General features: G+C 36.1%; 1 protein-coding gene across 1 annotated transcript; it reads left to right on the forward strand.

Annotated features, from left to right (window-relative positions):
* The first annotated feature begins 1,228 nt into the window (after window positions 1-1,228).
* On the forward strand, window positions 1,229-17,791 carry LOC126368037 (facilitated trehalose transporter Tret1-like). Its single transcript, XM_050011894.1, has 9 exons — window positions 1,229-1,486; window positions 7,935-8,070; window positions 10,176-10,390; window positions 12,856-13,000; window positions 13,554-13,692; window positions 14,377-14,543; window positions 14,950-15,145; window positions 15,718-15,901; window positions 17,073-17,791. Exons 1-9 carry the CDS (start codon window positions 1,454-1,456, stop codon window positions 17,244-17,246), a joined length of 1,389 nt encoding a protein of 462 aa, XP_049867851.1. The 5' UTR covers window positions 1,229-1,453; the 3' UTR covers window positions 17,247-17,791.
* The last annotated feature ends 1,240 nt before the right edge of the window (window positions 17,792-19,031 follow it).

Consider the following 19,031-nt stretch of genomic DNA (forward strand, 5'->3'; position numbering starts at 1 on the left):
TGAATAAAAAAAAAATTTTTGGTATCTGAAAAGGTATGTCTGCCGGTAATTTGTATTTCTATTTATTTATTTATTACATAGAAAACCAACAGCTTACAAAACAAAATAGACTTAAAAATAGAAACAGTAAGCCAAGTACAGGTTTTCACCAATAAAATCAGTATAGATAAAATCAGACGTGAATGGCTGACACATATTGTACATAATTATGTTCCTTCTGTGCAATGAAGTACTTATTGTGTATTGTATAGTGCAATGTGCAATGCAGTACTATATAGTCACTGACATCTTCGGTGAGCGAATCCGATTCATATTTGATTGTTTCATTTTTTTCCTTAAGGCAATGATATCCTTCTTACATTTGTCGCTATGTATAAGGATCACACACGTCACGTTGCTATCACGTTGTGTTATGTTGTGCGTTGTGTTGCGTTGTGTTGTGTGTGTTGTGTGTGTTGTTGTCACGTTGCTATCTAAAATGGCAAAGTAACGTACAACGATGGAGCCATTGTTATAATACGGTACAGTGTCCATTCATAGTTTCTATTTATACTTAAATTACGATTAACTGATGTAACATTAAACATTTCAATAACTTTAGAATGATTATACTTTGGGTAAAGCCCACATTAAAATTTGGCAGAGCGCCGTAGGCTCACACCTCGACTTATGATGAGTGTCTCTTTTTATTCAGGATACGCATCACCATGGTGGTTGTAACCGTTTCTTTCTTTCTTTTTTCTGAATATTCGATCTAAACCACTGAATTCCACTTTGAGAGTTTGATTTCATTTTTGGATCATAGATAAATGATATCACGTGGTGTCCAATATTTGTACCAGCTTAATGACAATAGGTTTACCCTTTAGCTGTCGAGGAGTAGGTGTGTATGCTAATACTCTTCTGCCTACGTCTTCAGGGAAACATGCGTGATGCTATGTGATGATCTAAATATTTAGCAAGCCTATGCCAAAACCTGAAGAACTGCAAAGAAAATTAATCTATTTAGTTGATAATATTTGCACGTGACTAACAGTTTCCAATCTTTCAAGTTTGATAGCTCACAAGGTTTCACGACTTTCATATATTTCACGTATCCACATGATGTCTTCAAATGCAACGACCGACATATATAGACTCCTAAGGAGTTACGTCTTCGCTTCACGTGACATACCACTACAGTTCACGGCTAAAGTCGTTATCAAACAGGTGGTAGTATCACTTGCAGTCTACTACCGCCGGCAGAGGACGCCGGTCCTCATTCACCTTTGACAATTATTCAAATATTTTAAATTCACACTTTGTAATTCGAATTTCATACAACAATTCATTGAATGTGTATTGAAATTCACCAACCCGACTGTGATTCGCTGCGGCTGTCGGACACGCGCGAAGGATAGTTGGTGCATCTATTCAAATTGTGCTTTGTATTTGAATTGGCCTATCTCGCGCCATGATCAAAATTACTCCGGCCTTTTTGAAACAGGTAAGTGATTTTTTATTGGTATGTTTTCTAAAGAATTAAACTAAATTAAGAAGTCAATTGAAGATTATATTTACTTAAAGCTTTTGTACTTAGAGGCAAATAAAAGAGTCTATTGTGCTTATTTTATTCCCCTGTACATGTCCTGTGTTTTTGTGCAATAAAGAATATACCTAGCTCACGCACGTAACGCTTATAGGTGTTGGCAGAGTCAATTTTGTTAGAAGACGACATGCAGCCGATTTTTTAAGAGGCCTAAAAATTATAGTTCTCTATAGGTACTTACTACTCAATGTTAAAAAGATTAATGGTGTCAATGTTAAAGGTGTGTTATTTTATTTTTTTAATGTCGTGAATCAACAATGTTGGTTTCGTGTGATTTGTGATAAGTTATAAATATTTTGGTGTTTGGGTGACGCGTCTGTTGCATATTGAAGAGGACATCCTATGTCGACTTTTGTACGTATTCTATTCGTTTTCTTTGCTAAGTATTTTATAAATATACTTAAACCAAAGAAATAAAGTTCAAGTAAATTTATTCTTTACCACCAACTCGCAGTGGAGCAGCGTGCTGGAGCGTAGAATACTATGGATGGAGATTACTCCAAACCCCCTCCGGTTGACTGAGGGAGGTCTGTGCCCAGTAGTGGAAAGTATTTTTAATTGGCGTAGTTAATTTAATTGCTATTGTGAACTGTAAGAGGAAGATATTGAACCTAACAATAATATTATTGTAATAACATTACACAAGCGCTTTATGATTAGGTGTCTTTATAATTACTGATGATAACACGATTAATGATGGTAGTTAGGTGGCTGAAACTCAATGCATAATGAGAGGTTTAGTGCGACCTTTTGCGGGTCGGAAACGGAATTTTGCATGCAACCGCGCCGCGTCTGATATTGTTCGGTAATGTCGAAAGTTGCAAAAAATCCTGACCCGGAACGCTCCCGGCAAGTACTTATGTAGGTGTAGTCTATGTGTGCAGCGACATTTACAGTTTTCTCACCTGGGGGGTTAAAAAGGCTACGTCGAAGCAAATCGTCTAAACCACCTCTTGACCAATCGTTAAGACTGTCTACAATGCAAAGGGAATTTAACAAATTACTCATTGTAGAAGGCAAGAGGGAAACCACTGCCCTATTTTTCCCTAAAAAGTAGCATGGAGAATGCTATACCGACAAGAGCGTGGCTCTTAAATTTGTGATGACTTATTGTAGATGAAAAAAAACTATTTTTTTTAAATAAAAGTTTTTACATCCACGTTTGTTAAACAGATAAAACTTAGGAAATACTTTATAAAAAATATTGTTTAGAGATAATAAGGATAAACGAGATTCTTGTTGAACAAGTAAATAAAAACAAAATATTGTGACCGTCATAATATGTACTTACATCAAAATATGGTTATGGTTATTTAAGTAGCTGTTATGCCGGCTGCTATGCTATTTATTAAATGTGATTTGTGTCTTTGTTAAAATTAACACAGATAGGTATACTTACCAAGCATTTGGACGAAGTTGTAATCATTGTAAGTACATTTTGTTTCGGCCGGTATTATATATAATATTATGTATTTGACTAGACTGACATGTAGGTTCTGAATATTATAAAGTAGATAAAGTCATTTACTCTGTGGCTCGATTTACTGAATGTTTTTGGTCGGTCGATTTGGTTCTCATTTCATACATTGATAATGATTCTCGAATAATTCAAAGAGAAAATTTTAATCGAGAAGAAATAAAAAAAAAAATGAATAAAAAAGAAATGAATATAAATGAATTTCTGTTGTTTATAATATTTTATTGATAAACTTACAAGGTACCTAATGGAACTCTGGTTGAAGAGAATTGATTGGAAAAAAATCGAGATGTTTGTGAAGTGATCTGAAAACAACACATCAAATCAAGGTCTCCCTCTTTTCAGGGCAAAGATGTTCTCTTCTCAATGTCTTTTTGCCGTCGCCATTAATCAGTACCTATGCATCCTTTTCCTGTTTGCGTTTTTGTTCTGTTTTTGTTACGGTTTTTATACTAGGTACCTACTTAATGGGCGTGATTTTGAGTGACAATTGAGTTATATTGTAATGATTTTATGTATGTGACTGTGCTTGTTCAAAAACGAGATGGTGATGTCAGAGACAGTCACGAGGTGAATACTACGGGACTTTTTAAATGGACTACTTATATTTACTACTTAACACTTTCAAGGACAGAACGTCTATTATGAACCATCAATGACCCACGGTCTCTGTCCGCGAAAGGGTTAATTGCATAATTTTGTCTCGCGGCTCTATCACTAAGTCTTTACTTATTGTAACAGTCTAAACCTACGATTTTCGAAATCGTTTTTCGAATTATGTTTGGATCATATATGATTATCACCCGCTAAGCGGTGAAGGAAAACATCGTAAGGAAACCGACATACCCGAGAAATGCGTTTCGAAGGTATGTGACATGACCTGTATTGGGCTGGTTTACCCTTCGCAGGTTGGAAGACCTTCCAACCTATCAAATCTTCAAGTTAGGCAAGCGGACCCTGTGAAAAACGGGATAACGCTAGAGAGAAAATAAACTTTTATTTTTTCTTTTTTTTGGCCTTTTATTTACTTTTAACAAAATTTGTTATGCCAGCCCCATCGGAAAATAAACTTATTTTGTAATAAGTAGTGAACAATATTTGAAGTGTAATAATGACTAAGTAATCTTTGAGACAGTGAATAGAATGGTTTTGTGTATTACCTACTGCCTACTTATAACTGATAAATTGATATCATTGTTTTGAGAGAGATAATTTGAAAAATCTGTGTTAAAGGATAGGATGTGCAGATAAAAACGGTAATAAAGTCATCATTGATAGTCTATCTTAAGATAAATCGCTATCTCTTTTCTCATCGACCCTTAAAAGAAAAACGGAGCTGTGGCAGCAATGTTACTTCTTCAAATCAAATCAAACATTCTTTCCAAAAAAATCAAAATAAACAATAGATAAAAATAATAATAAACAAATAAAAAAATATAATATAGTTCATATCAAGTTAATCTAAGTATATTGTTTTTTTTTGTTTACTACAATCCTGATTCTCTTTGTCTCCAGAATGCGCCTTTGGATAGAAGAGAAGTTACTTATCTACATACTAGACAAAACATAGCTGTCTATCTGACGAATCATGTGTGGATTTCATTGACTGTATATAATTACATTTTTGACGAAGCCTGTGGTGGATGCTTAGTCTTTTTGTTTTTTTTTTTTTAATATTTTTACCTAATTATTTTATTAAAGCAAAAAAGTCTAATAAAATGGAATCGACCTATTTATCTATACTTGGAAACTACAATGAAAATAATTGGTATAATAAATTACGTATTAATTGCAAGTTGTTTATTGTTTGAAAATACTTTTAGTATAACTTGTTATTTATTATTATTATTTGTATTAATTAAAAATGTAATCAATTGCTAGAATCCTAGTGATTCTATACACGGTTCTACGTAAAGCTTTGCGTAAAAAAATATTTAAGAAATTTTCACTTCGTCACTAGTTCTCTTGCTATTGCCACGCGTAATTTTGTCACTTGCTAAACTATCACCTTGTAACTTTTGAATATGCATTACTATATTAATTATGCTAATTATTGGTTTGTTGAGAATGATGGAAATTACAGTATTATGTGGTGGAATTTGGATTTGACATTCGCTGGCTGCTACCGCGGCACGCGTACTTTGCTAATTCGGCTCGTACGCGGTTATCAGTATATTAACCTAACCAATATCGTCATTATATTGTTTTGTACTAGCTTTCTTCCGCGACTCCATTTTTAATTGTCATTCCTGCGACTTGCTTTTTTGCGTACTCATACAAATACGACATCTTAAACTAGCGCAATTAAAACTCTCGTATATACTTATGATTATCAGTCAATCGATTTAGTTGGGAAATAAAACGCATGGAAATATTTTTACGCGAAACATAGGATGGAAATCAAAATATTTTGCGAAACGTTGTATGAGTAATGATAATCTATATTAGGCGAAAATGCGGGACACGAGCAAAGGGGAAAGAGCACTCTACATAGGTACACATTTGTGCATTTAAAAAAGGGCTTAATATAGGAAGTATTTTATTTTTAACTAAAGAAACATTAAGATTTTTCACGGATAGAATGTCGTTTATGTTACAATCCACAACAAAATCTGTAGTTTATATTATACACATTTTTTGCTCTTTAATAAATACTGTACATAGATATAGTATCTAAAGATTTTCATATAAGTACTAAAAATGCGTTTTCCTGCTTATACTTTGTAATTATCGAGTTATATTACGTACTTTTTTATTTTAAAACATTTTATTTATTAACAAAATAATATACAATATGTCGAAAATAATAATGTAATAATAAAAACAAAACAAAAATTAGTACTTAATCAAACATTGCGCAGGGAGCCTTAAATTAAATAAATAAGTTAAGTACAATCTTTTTTTAAAAGAAACTGACTAATTAATCTTCACCGATTCTAACTGCATTGTTCAAAACAATACGGTGACGTAGGTATTTCGTTTTAAATGGGGAATAACATATCTTGGATTTGTATTACGACTGCAACCTTCGTATAAGTACTTAAATTGTATATTAACATAATGTCATACCCATAATCTCTTTCGGACGGGTGAGCTAAAAATCGGAATACTGCTTTTGCGCTGTTGTTGTAATGAAATAGGTACCTATATCTCGTAACTTTGTGAGTTTAGAGGACTCTATTAAGTATCAATGAAAGTAGGTCGACTCAACAAGTGTTACGTTACGTATATAATTATATGTCTTTTTGATATAAACTCACGCTCGTAATCCCTAATCGGGTGGGCAGAGTCACAAGTAATGATACCAAGTCCCAAGATGGATGTAAACTTTTCTTCTAAGTACTTAGGTTAAAAATAAATAAAATCTTTACTGCAAATAACCATTGACTCATATGTGTCAGTAAATGACTTATTTCTAGTGTTAGTATAAAATAAAAAGAACAGAACATAATCAAAAACTTATACTGCATTTGGGCACGTGTAGCCCACTGCAGTCACGCGAATAGGGGCTCTCGTTCACGATCGAACAGAGAACAAGGGACTGAAAAAATAAACGCGCTCAGTTTCTTATATTTCCGGCCAATTGACCATGTCGTTAAATCCTACAGTGAGATTGTGTCCATTCTAACATGATGGACCATTATAACGACGTTGATCACCTGTCAGAAGTTCTAAGATAAAGGTATAACTTTATAAGGACACATCAGGACTTCGAATCAAAAGTGGTTGCAACCGGTTTCCGGATTATTTTTACCTCTACTTACTCGCCGCATTAGGGATTTCGCTTGTGAGATTTACGTAGTAAGTATTTACTTAGTGGTGAGATAAGGTAACCTTAACAATTTGTATTTGTACATGATACAAGAAAACCAGGCATACTCACATTTCAAGTTTACCTCAGCTGACGTCATCCCACCGCGACAAATGTTTTTAATTTACTTTGCAAGGCAATTTTGAACTTTTAGTAAATTATTGACTTACAATTTTAATGATTTTAATATATTTAGTCAGTAATTCATTTAATTTTCAATAATAACATTTACGTCCTTGGAATGTGGGAAATACCAATTTAATGGTAACACTTACGTCATTAAACGGCTAGCAATGGCGGCTTTTCGTAGAACACAAACATGTACCTTTTTCAATTAAGTAAACCATGCACATAACTTGAAAAGGGTCTTGTTATTAAGATGTTGGAATATTATCGTGAAGTGCGAGTCAATCTCCGCACCAAGGGTTCTGTTTACAGCATAATAGTTACAAAATCATGGCTTTTCTTTGATTCAACTTCGAACTACATAATCAAGTTTGTTTTTAAACGATTTTCGATTATTACTAGACATCTAATAAACTAGGTAAGTAGTTAAAGTTGAGCATCTTTTTTAGCAACCATCGACCTTTTCTAACATTTTGGTTGGAACCCTAAAATGATGTTGATTTCTTTAATTTTCGATGAGTAAATTAGTTTTGCAAGTTTTAAATTGTAGCAAGGTATAATGTAAGTACCAATAATATTATGTATAAACATACTTGCAGCATGTGATGTGGGGAACCGGTTTATTGTATAGTATTGCTAATTTGATATAATATCTGTTACAAAGTATATTGAACTCTCTCCGTCCAGTTTTTCACAATCTGACTTTCCAACAGAAGGTTAGGTCTTATATCTCCAAAAACATATTAACCGGGCTTATGAGTTTCTTAACTAGGTACTTATATATAACGTTTTTCTTTTTAATAAATTTTAAATGATTTCGAATTTTATCTGAATGATTGTTACAACAATCATGTTGTTGTTGTTGTTGTTATTGATGGGTTGTTGTTGTTGTGTTGTTGGTTGTTGTTGTTTATTATTGTTTATTGTTGCAGCTATGGCTGACCCTCAGTGCGTCTCTGGCGTTCCTGATCATTGGCTTGGTGCGAGGGTACTCTTCTTCCTCCATACCCTCCATTGAGAAGTACGACCCCAACATCATACAGTCTAGTGAACAGAAATCATGGATCGGTGAGTAACGACATTAGCACGTGTACATAATAGCATGTTACTAGCACATTAGGCCCTCCCGACCTTTAGAACAACCAGTTGAACTATGGGTAACTTTTCTTCTCCGTAGTACAACCAGTTGGACATCGCAGTTGTACCACGGGTCGGGAGGGACATTAGGTACGTCTCTGCTGATGGTCCAATTGTCTAGTCAAATGACAAGTACTCGAATCTACAACCCTGTACTTTAGGCGCAGGGATCTTTTTTTATTGCTCTAGAGCAATAAAACCGCCCAAATTGTACTGTTTATGTGTTATCTCTGATTGTTGAAATTTAGTTCTGTGCAATAAAGTATATTTGATTTGATTTGTTCTTTGCGCGCAATTTGTGGTCGCGTCGGAATTTTAATAAAATGAGCACATATCATTCTATATGCTTTTTTACAACATCACACAATTTTTAAAATACAATTTTAGTTAGAGCTAACTTCAACTTTATGGTTTATGGCAACCAGTATTAAAAAATAAGGGTACTTACTTACATTAATAAATGTCAATTTCTAATCTTCTTTTCTCGTGTGGGTTGTGAGGTGGATTACCAACCTCATCAACCCTGGTGTCAGGGTTACTATTGAGCCGCCAAAGCCCCTGACATGACTCATGTAACGACTACGTACATACATCAGTAAGTAGTAACCGGGACCAAGGGCTTAACGTGCCTTCCGAAGCATGAATCGCCTTACTTTCGGACAATCAGCTGATCAGCCTTTAATGTCCTAACCAAACTAAGGATGACAAAGTGATTTTTGTAAACGTAATAAACGTATTATCTATTTATCTATCTTGATATGTCCCCACTGGGGTTCGAACCCAGGACCTCCGGATCGTGAGCCCAACGCTCAACCATTGGACCACGGAGGCCGTTTCTAATTAATAAGTTGTTATCATCTGATAAAGATGTAAAGGCCTGATAATAAGTTGTTTCCCATGAACAGATTAATAATACGTAGATAGGTTCTCGTTTAGAAATGGTTCGGACCATAGTGCTGTCGATAATAACCCCTTCGAAGTAACTATTTATCTCGCTTCTAGAATTTTTAGATATTATATTTTTATTATACATATATCACTTTCTGAAAGCATAGCGTCTGGACTGAGCGTTTACTACACTGAATTTTCCTTCAGGACTGCCTAGTATCACTAAAGCGTAGAACAGGCTGATGGGTTACTTATGCCCTCTTCATACTACTATACTATACATACTATTTATGAAATACTGTTGCTGGTTATGGGCTGGTAATCAGTCACCTTTCAGTATGTTAAGACCATCTTGTGGTACCCTCCTAACCGTTTATCCCTTCTCAGTTAATAAGTGATAAAATATTTATTGTCTTAAATTTCGTTAGGAAGATACATGAGATATATTATAACGATGACATGATGTGGTAAATAAAATTAGCTACTCTAATAGTAGACCACATTTGCATGCAATTACTCTGCAAAACTACATGCAATTATTTCCGATACACGCAAGCTAAAATGACATCAATTTCATTTACTTAACAATTTTTCCACGGTCAACAAATTAAACAACATTATGAATATACACAATACACAGTTCAAATGGAATCATTGAAAGATGATTTATATAGAAATACTTACGCAAGTGCACACCCCGAACACTTCATACAGAAAACTTTGTTTGACAAAGACACTACATAATTAAAGTTATCGTGCACGTCTGTCGCCCGCCCGTAGGATTGAAGACTAAAGTACGACCGAGGGGGGGGGTGAGGCTAACCTACTGTACCATCAGCGCAGCCGCTGGTGAGGAGCGGAGAGTTGCCGTTCTATACGTATCTAATTTCACTATACGTAACTACCTACGTGAAAACCGTCACTTGTCGTCAGGGGTGAGTCGACTGCGACACCTTAAATGAAAGTCCCACGGCTGAGTTCATGTTTCTCATCATCCCCTCACGACCGGTGGCTGCGCACGCTGATGCTGACCGCACCCATTCGGGCGGCCGGCTAGATTTTTCTAATTTCTATGGTTTCTCAAAGAGTTCTGTGTATTCCAACCACTTTCCAGTAGCTTAATATACTAATCGCTGTTACTGCTGTAGGAGCGATACCACCTCTAGGTGCGTTCGTGGGCAGCCTGCTGTCGGGTCAGCTGATGCAGCGGGCCGGCCGGCGGCGCACGCTCTTGTTGACCGCGCCCATGTGGGCGGCGGGGTGGCTCCTCCTGGGCTTCGCCAAACATCTGCCACTGGTGCTACTTGGTAGAGCCATGACGGGGCTCTGTGTCGGCTTCGTGCTTGCTCCTGTACAGGTTTATGTGAGTATTTCGTCTATATTATCTTATAGTTAAAAGAGAGTAGCAAGATCGTTAAACACTAATGCTTGACACTACGAATTATAAGATTGGCTTATTCTAGACGCGACTAGAATGCAACGTGTCAGTGTTTAAGTATTGAGATGGATATTATAATAGTATTACCATGCTATCCCTAATCTATTACCCTGTACCTCCTCGAGAGACCATAATTCAGAGACCACCAACATTCATAATTTGAACACAAAAAGTTCCTAAATGTGGCAGAATTATAAAGAAAAAGAAATAACTGGCCGAAGTTGATAAAGAAAATGCCGCGGTTTATTTTGAAAAAAAAAAGCGTTTAAAAAGTATTATTAATTGGCTATTAAGTAAGTTTTTGAATTAATTCAGCCATGAATTTAAAATAAATATAATCGATTTTATAAAAATGCTTACGAGAAAATGCGTGTTTTAAATATTTAATTTGATTAAATTTGTAGAATATGATCTTGGGTTAATTTTGTTCCCATGAACCGTGACTTGTTTATTGATGACCATGTCCCGCTTTATTTTTGTGATTTATTTCTTTACCTTTAGTATATTTTTAATCAATTTATAGTTTATATGGAAATAATTTGTTAAAATATTTGGTTTGAATGTTTGCCACATTCAAAGTTTCAAGGTAGGTAATAAAATAATTAGGTTGTATCTAGTAACGTGTAAGTTTTTTCATAGAGGTATAATAATTCACTACATTTCTTTTTATTAATTCTTTCTACGAATAATATTGCGTACTGGTAGTAAGCAATGCATACATCGTGGGGAATGCTGATTCAAAGCTTTATCTAAATTGCAAATTTATTTAATACCTATTGAAAAGGCACTTAAAACTTAGGTGCTTTGCCGGTATAAAAAATCAAATCTAATTATCATCGTTGTCAGCTAACATTAAATATACTTACCTAAAATTCTATATTATTCGTTTTCAATATTTGCAAATCTATTTTACATACTTACCTACTAATTTTAGGTAATTAAGTGAGAACTTAGGACAATACTGTCATTTGAACAACGTTATAATTGGTTATGATGATGTAATATTCAAACTAACCTCTGTGTTAGCTTGTGACTGAAAATCAACTACAAATATTTATTTAGGTATAAATTGTCAAAGACCTTTGAAAGTACTTTATTTATAAGTACTTATAATTAAAGCTGCATGAGTCGAGAACCCGTTGCCTCTATCTATCTGTGAAGATAATAACTGGCGCCAAAGGTGAATGAAAAAAGTAATGCTTTTAAAAAGTTTTATTATAGGTTCTTATGGGGAAATATGGTATTAAGTAATTGTTTTACTCGAACGGCTATAATAAGTAGGTACTTTATAGAAATGGTGAGCAAATTAGAACTGCAGGAATTGGGATTGCAATAATATTTATTACACATAAAACATAAGTAAAATTGAATAATTAATTACGAGGTAGGTAAGTGGTTCACCAACCGGTCTCCTGAGGTTATAATGGTGATGGCGTATCCAATGTCATGATAACATAAATCAACTACCTACCTCAAGTACCTATACTTACTATACGTATATGTAGTTAAAATAGTCAAGTTATCATTATCATAATAAGATTTTTTGTTAATACCTAGTAAATAGATTTTTAATGCTCCGCGTGGACTTTTATTCGTTATAGTTCGACATGTCTGTCTGTCTATAAGACATAGTCATTATCTAGGTTTATCTATTTTGGTTTTGATAGATAATTATGTTCAATAAACCATCATACAAATGTACGTACAGTACAATCATTGTGCACTAAAATAAGTATAGATACAGACATATTAAGTATGATATTGGCCCCGATTCCTGCAGACACCACCTAATTTTATTTTAAGTTATATCCGTCATTTTCATATCCGTCGAAAAGGAAAGAGACGGATGATTCATAGCTCTTAACTTTAGGAAGAATGAGTAAATGAATGAATAACCCGGGCGAATCAAAAAGGTACGTCGCTGGTATGCAATCCGTTTGACGTGCTGTCTACTTAACTGTGTCGGGTTATTGACTGATGTAAAATTTTTAGACGGTTGGTTTAGATTTGTGCTTAAAATTGACGTGTGTTCCATAAATTTTATGCTTGTCGATTACCCGTCCCTTTCCTTTTCGGCGGATAAGAATGTGACAGATATAACTTAAAATAAAATTAGATGGTATTTACAGGAATTAGCACCATTAGCGTACTGTCAGGGCGAGTGGTTGCTTATGTTATATCCTATATTCACGGTAATTAATGCTTCTATGTACATATTTGAGATCAAGCCTGTTTCCCGTTTGCACTGGCATAGGGACCATGGAATTCCACTTATAACGTTCCTCTCATCAAAGTCTTCAAGTACCTGTACTCGCTGGTTTAGAGCCACTCCTGACCCTTGATGTTTCTATATACGGTTTGTACATAGTGTATTCTTCAACGACTTGCAGGTGAGCGAGTGCTGCGACCCAGAGATCCGCGGGCGGCTGGGCTCTCTGCCCACCCTGTCGATGTCTTTGGGCATCTTGATCTCCTACACCGCTGGAAACTGGCTCTACTGGCGGTACCTCGCGTTCTTCTCCGCTGTCTTCTGTGGTTAGTATACGTAGCTTTATATATGTGCCACTGCTGAGCACAAGCTTTAGCTATTGACATTAATCAACCGGAGGAGGTAAAGCCATCACCCTGGTTCACGTTGCTGGTTGGTAGAATTAAGCTAAGTAACAGACGTTCGTGCGGCTTGAAATCTCTGGCATATGAGTTAGTTTTTACCAGGTCAAATACCCCCGCACACCCGTAGTGAAACAGCGTTGTGTCCAGTGGACATTCTCCACTAAGGTCGGTAATGGGATGAGTCAAGCATTTATTTATGTTAAAAACATAAACTGTCGTTAAGGCTTTAAAGCACAAAGCTTTGTAAACTTTGAATTTTTGTACTAGGGCGGAAATTTTCGAGATTGTATGCACTCGTTTACAGAAGCATTCGCTGCATCGCGGATTCATGGTAAATTTCCGCTTACCAACTTAGTAGCTACGTACCTGGTATCGACTTTTTATACTAGGTTTTTTGATTATTATTTGTTTGTATATATATATATATATATATTTACAAACTGGTGTTTAATAAAGCAGCATGTATTGTCACCAGGAGCCCTCTTTATGGCGCTGCTACCGCTACCAGAGTCCCCGGTGTGGTTGGAGGCACGGGGCGAAGGCTCAGCCGCCGCCGTCAAATGGCTGCACCTTTCCGCACGTGCCACCGCCGTTGTAGAAGATGATGATAATCCGTAAGTAAATATTATAATATTAAAATATTTATTATAATATATTATAATATTTGATAAAAGTACCTGCCTTTATTTATGTTCGCCTGGCAAATTTACAGTAGCAGATATTATGGACGTTCAATTGCTAAATTAATTAGGCAGGCGTGCTCAAAGTTGCACAAACCCATTTCACAGAATAATAATAGTACAAGTAGCCTGTTCGTACATTGTAATAATTATGAAGGATTGTATTTTAACAAACTCATGTCCGTGACACATTATTTAGAAAATGTTTATTATTTTCCGACTACGTCATAAGAGCGTATGTTCTAATCATAACACTGAAATAAGTCAAATGACTGCATAAGTCAAACCATCACCTATGTAAATGGGGCTTAAAGGAGTCACCATACTGTGAATGTGGTCACCCGGACCAAACCATATCTCACATAGTGAACGAGTGCCCTCTGCACCGGTTCCCAGGTGGTATAGCCGAACTGCATTGTGTGACGGATGCAGCAGAGACTTGGTTGGGGGAGCTTAAGCTGGATATTTGATCCAAGCAGGATATTTGTCTGCCATACGCATTATTATTATTATAACACTGAAAATCCGTGGTTCTCTTTTGTAATTTAAATCTGACGATACCTATTGATTGACGGTTCACTTGCATATAAATTATTAAACATATATGCTTATTTCCAGAAAATCAGAGAAGTCTCCTGAAGTCCCGAGCCTGTTCACGCGGCGCGTGTTCTTCTCGTCTGCAGTGCTGAAGCCGTTGGTGGTGGGGTTCGCGCTGCTCTTCTTCCAGCAGTTCAGCGGCATCGACGCTGTTATCTTTTTCACCGTCGAAATCTTTCAGAACTCTGGTAAACGTTTTATGCCATCTATTTTAAGCGCATCGTTTCACAACATGCATGGGTCCGGGTCCAGGTAATCGAAATGTTTTCAATTATAGACTTTTATTGGCCGATATTTCAATACGTAGGTAGGTGGTCCTTGTAGGTACGAAAAGCTAAAACTTAAAGTCATCATCATCATGTCTTCCAAACCATATCTGGCGACGGCGACTCTCAAATCGGTATCGTTGTTGTGGTAGGTTCTGTTGTGCCGTGCGAAACTGAAAAACATAAAGTAAAGTATAATGAATTAAATGAAATAACCTCCAAACAACGATTCTTGTAGTGCTAAATCAAATGATCTACGGGACCTGTTTAATAGTCTAGGAGCTTAATTATGTAAAAGTACTAAATGTTAAAAAAGTCAAACTTGCAGGCAGCAAACTGGACGCGATGACAGCCACCATAATAGTGGGTTTGGTGCAGTTGCTTAGCAACGCGGTGAGCACGCTGCTCGTAGACACGGCTGGCAGGCGACCGCTGTTGCTTCTGTCTGCAGCTGTCATGTGCGCCTCTATGCTGGCTATGGGCGCCGCGTTCTACTTCGAGTTTGAGCACGAGACCTGGCTTGGGTGAGTCCGCACTCTAGGTTTGAGCGTTAGCCGTTTAGTTTACGGCTTGGAGCCGGTTCCAGTTTAGTGACACTGCCTAGAATTCGACGTTTGACTGACCGTGTTCATTGATGACGTCATGATTGTATAGTTTCATACAAATCGCTATTGATGTATGTTACTATACAAACCAATGATGTATTGTTGTATGTTACTATCCAATTGCATAGAAAGTTTTTATTTACATGTAATTTCTTATTTGACCAGACTAGGTTGTTAACTATCCTATTTTGTTAGGGGAGCTTATGGAATTATAGTATACTTACACAATAATCTTAATTACATCACACTGACAAGCAAAGGCTATTTACAAGCTACCACAAATAATTGTACATAAGACAGCTATGAGTTACTAATGTATTAACATATATTGTAATATTGATTATACCTTTATCGCACTGTCTCCGACTATAATACGAGAATTTAGCAAGTTTTTCACCCTAACATTGCCTGGAAGAAATTTCTGTTTAGCAATAAGGCCGCCGATTGTCACTTTGTATTTTGCATTGTATTGTAACCTGTTCTATCCGCAGGTATCTGCCAATAGCATCACTAGTAGTATTCATGGTGGGGTTCTCGCTGGGGTTCGGCGGGTTGCCGTTCCTGCTGCTCGGCGAGCTGTTTCCGGCGCACCACCGCGAGCAGCTGTCCGCGCTCGCCAGCGCCGTCAACCTGCTCTCCATGTTCACCGTCATCAAGTCCTACCATGCTCTTGATGTAACTATTGCTATTTGATTCACCATTTTTAAGTATACAGAGTGTTATTGACATCGCAACGAATACTGAGGGGGATGATTCCGACCATGGCTCTGAGTTAATATCAAGTGGAATTTTCCGTTGCAAAAGTATGGAACTGAAAATAATTTAAAACACCACAAACATTTTCATAAATTTTCCGATAGGAAATTGCACTTTTAGTTTTCGTTACGATGTCACTAACACCCTGTATATTTATCATCTAAATATATAAAAGGAGAAACTGACTGACTGACATATCAACGCACAGCCTAAACGGCTAAACGTAGGCACTTGAAATTTGGAAGGGACGAAGCTTAGGTACCGTAGAGGTGCACTAAGAAAGGAATTCCCGAAATTCCCACGGGAACGGGAATTAGCGGGAAAATCCTTTTGTATGAAAAATCTAAACCGCTTAAGTTAGACGCTTGAAATTTGGCATGCAGGTACCTTAGTTAAATTAAAGCTTAGTTGCAACAGGATATTGCAAAATTCCCACGGAAACGGGAGTTAGCGGGAAGAAACATTTGTATGAAAAAAATCGAAACCGCGTAAGATAGATGTTTTCAATCTAGCATGCATGCATACTTTAGTAAATATAAAGTTTAGTTATGGCTGTATTTTGAAAAATGGGAGTTAGCGGGAAAAAAATATATGAAGAAATCTAAACTGCATAAGTGAGATGCTTGAAATTCGATATGCACTCCCACACACACAAAGATCTCTCTTTTATAACACGCCACGCGGACGAAGTCGCGGGCAAAAGCTAGTTAAAAATATACTGTAACAGGTTGTTACGTTATGCAAAGTATGACGGACCTATATTACTCAGATTGGTAAGAGAAAGCACGATTATTTCATTACATAGCATAACTGTATCCCATTTGGGGTAATCAGATGTACATCCATCTTAAGATGAACTAAGTACCTACACCTCATCGAGCTTTCTGTTAGGCCAACGTGATAGGCGGAGAGTCATATCACCGTCGAGGTCGAGCCAACTGTGTTAGATCCTAATTAGTGCTGCTTACCTACGAGTAGCACGTTCGACCATTAAAAGATTTATTTTTGTTTATTAGTGTTTGTAATACGTATTAGTTCGAATCGTCACGATCGTTTTCTTCGATTCGTCATTTGTCTTTTTCTTTTTCAGAATTTCTTAACACCAGCGGGAACATTCTGGATGTATGCATGTTTCTGTGCGATCGCATTCTTTTTCGTGCTGTTTGCAGTGCCTGAGACTAAAGGCAAGTCACTGGCTGAAATAGAAGAACACTTTCGAGGAAAAAAGAAATCTCAATCTATACAAATATCTACAATTTCATAAGAAATACAATAAAATTATAGGCAACGTTATCGGTTGAAGAACGAAGGACGATAATAACAATTTTTAAAAAAGATCCCTATCCATCCATAGGGAAGGCCCGTGCCCCAGCAGTGGGGATGTTAATGGCCTGGTGATGAAAAATCATCAGATGAAAAAAAATGGATAGTTAAATCGATATTCTTTTAAAATTAAGACAAAAATATAGTCCATGCTAAAAGTGCCATATTTTATGGTTCGATTTTTCTCTGACGTACTACGTATTACATCGGGTTCAATAATAAACACCTAATTAGTTTTAGACAGACTGTCTGTGATCACCAGTTAGTAAGTAGATCTAGGCTGTGTTCATCGTGTATGTAAACTGAAATTATTATGTTTTAATTTAATATAAGTCCCCGATTCAAGATTACGTAAATTATGCAATGAATTACTTACGTAATTTATTAATAACTGTATTTAAAATTTACGTAGTTTTTATTAGAGAAAATTTATATATTACGTATGTGTTAGTAATTATTAGTAAAAATTGTAAGATAATTAAAGGGTTAGTGCCAATAAATAATAATAAGTATAAACGTGAGTTATTATTTAATGTTATTTTTACATACGTACAGTTTTTTATAGAAGTTCGAATACCAGCACGGGCACCAATAATTTTCAGGATTTGTTTTCGAATACGTGTTTGGATTATAAATGATTATCGTGTATTCAGTAGTGAAAAAAAAACATCGTGAGGAAACCCACATTCCCGAGAAATGAGTTTTGGAGGTATGTAACCTAACCTGAATTAGGCTGGTTTTCCCTTAGCGGGTTGGAAGGTTAAACAGGTAGTCGCTCTTGTAAAAAACTGGACCTGTTACATCTTCAGGCTAGGTAAGCGGATCTCGTGAAAAACGGGATAACACTAGGGGGATGATGAGTTATTTGTAAAGCTATGATTTCCTTCACTTTCACTCATAAACAAATAAGGCTATTTTGTACGTGACTTAGTGTAGGTTCGCCATGGATTGCATTAACTACTCGGCCGGATGAGAATAAGGAAACTTAGTACCTATCCAATCTATCTTACATGGATGCACATTCATATTTTATTGCTAACTAGCGACCCGCCCCAGCTTCGCTCGGGTGAGCTGAGAAGAATGCTGAGGAAAAAATTAAATTATTTACGAAATCACATTAAAAACCTCAAAATAACAGTATTTCTCCACTATTTAATGGATGTTATCGTAAACCTTTCTCTTGAATCACTCTATCTATTAAAAAAAACCGCATCAAAATCCGTTGCGAAGTTTTAAAGATTTAAGCGTACATATGCATACTATAGGGACAGAAAAAGCGACTTTGTTTTATATTATGTACTTAGTGATGGCTGCAAGTTATCTTCTGGCGGCACATATTCACGCTGCGTTTTGTCTATGATAGGCATGGAGAATGAATCAGTTCCAGCGCTAAAGCACTGTGGATCAGTCATTTTATTAGAATCCGACTTAACTAAGAGGATCTGATTTGCATTAAATTCGTAGGAATTCCATTGTTCTAATTGAAAGATTCGGCAAGAGAATTTGCACGGTTATCAATCTTTGTTATTTATCAGTGGGTGTGATTGCAATGGAAGTTGTATTGACTTAAGTACTATACCGGGTGTTAGTGACATCGTAACGAATACTGAAAGGGATGATTCAGACCATGATTCTGAGTTAATATCTAGTGGAATTTTCCGTCGCAAAATTCATGAAATTTTGAGTTTTGTTTTTAATTATTTTCAATTCCATATTGTGCTTTTAG

The sequence above is a fragment of the Pectinophora gossypiella genome, chromosome 7, assembly GCF_024362695.1.
Source record: "Pectinophora gossypiella chromosome 7, ilPecGoss1.1, whole genome shotgun sequence".
Taxonomy (NCBI): Eukaryota; Metazoa; Arthropoda; class Insecta; order Lepidoptera; family Gelechiidae; genus Pectinophora; species Pectinophora gossypiella.

What these genes read in the sequence shown, in the direction of transcription:
- LOC126368037 (XM_050011894.1), top strand. Translation starts at nt 1,454, where the DNA reads ATGATCAAAATTACTCCGGCCTTTTTGAAACAG. An exon ending in TTGCTCCTGTACAGGTTTAT is followed by an intron (nt 10,391 to 12,855) that starts GTGAGTATTTCG and finishes AACGACTTGCAG; the next exon opens with GTGAGCGAGTGCTGCGACCC. An exon ending in CGAAATCTTTCAGAACTCTG is followed by an intron (nt 14,544 to 14,949) that starts GTAAACGTTTTA and finishes TCAAACTTGCAG; the next exon opens with GCAGCAAACTGGACGCGATG.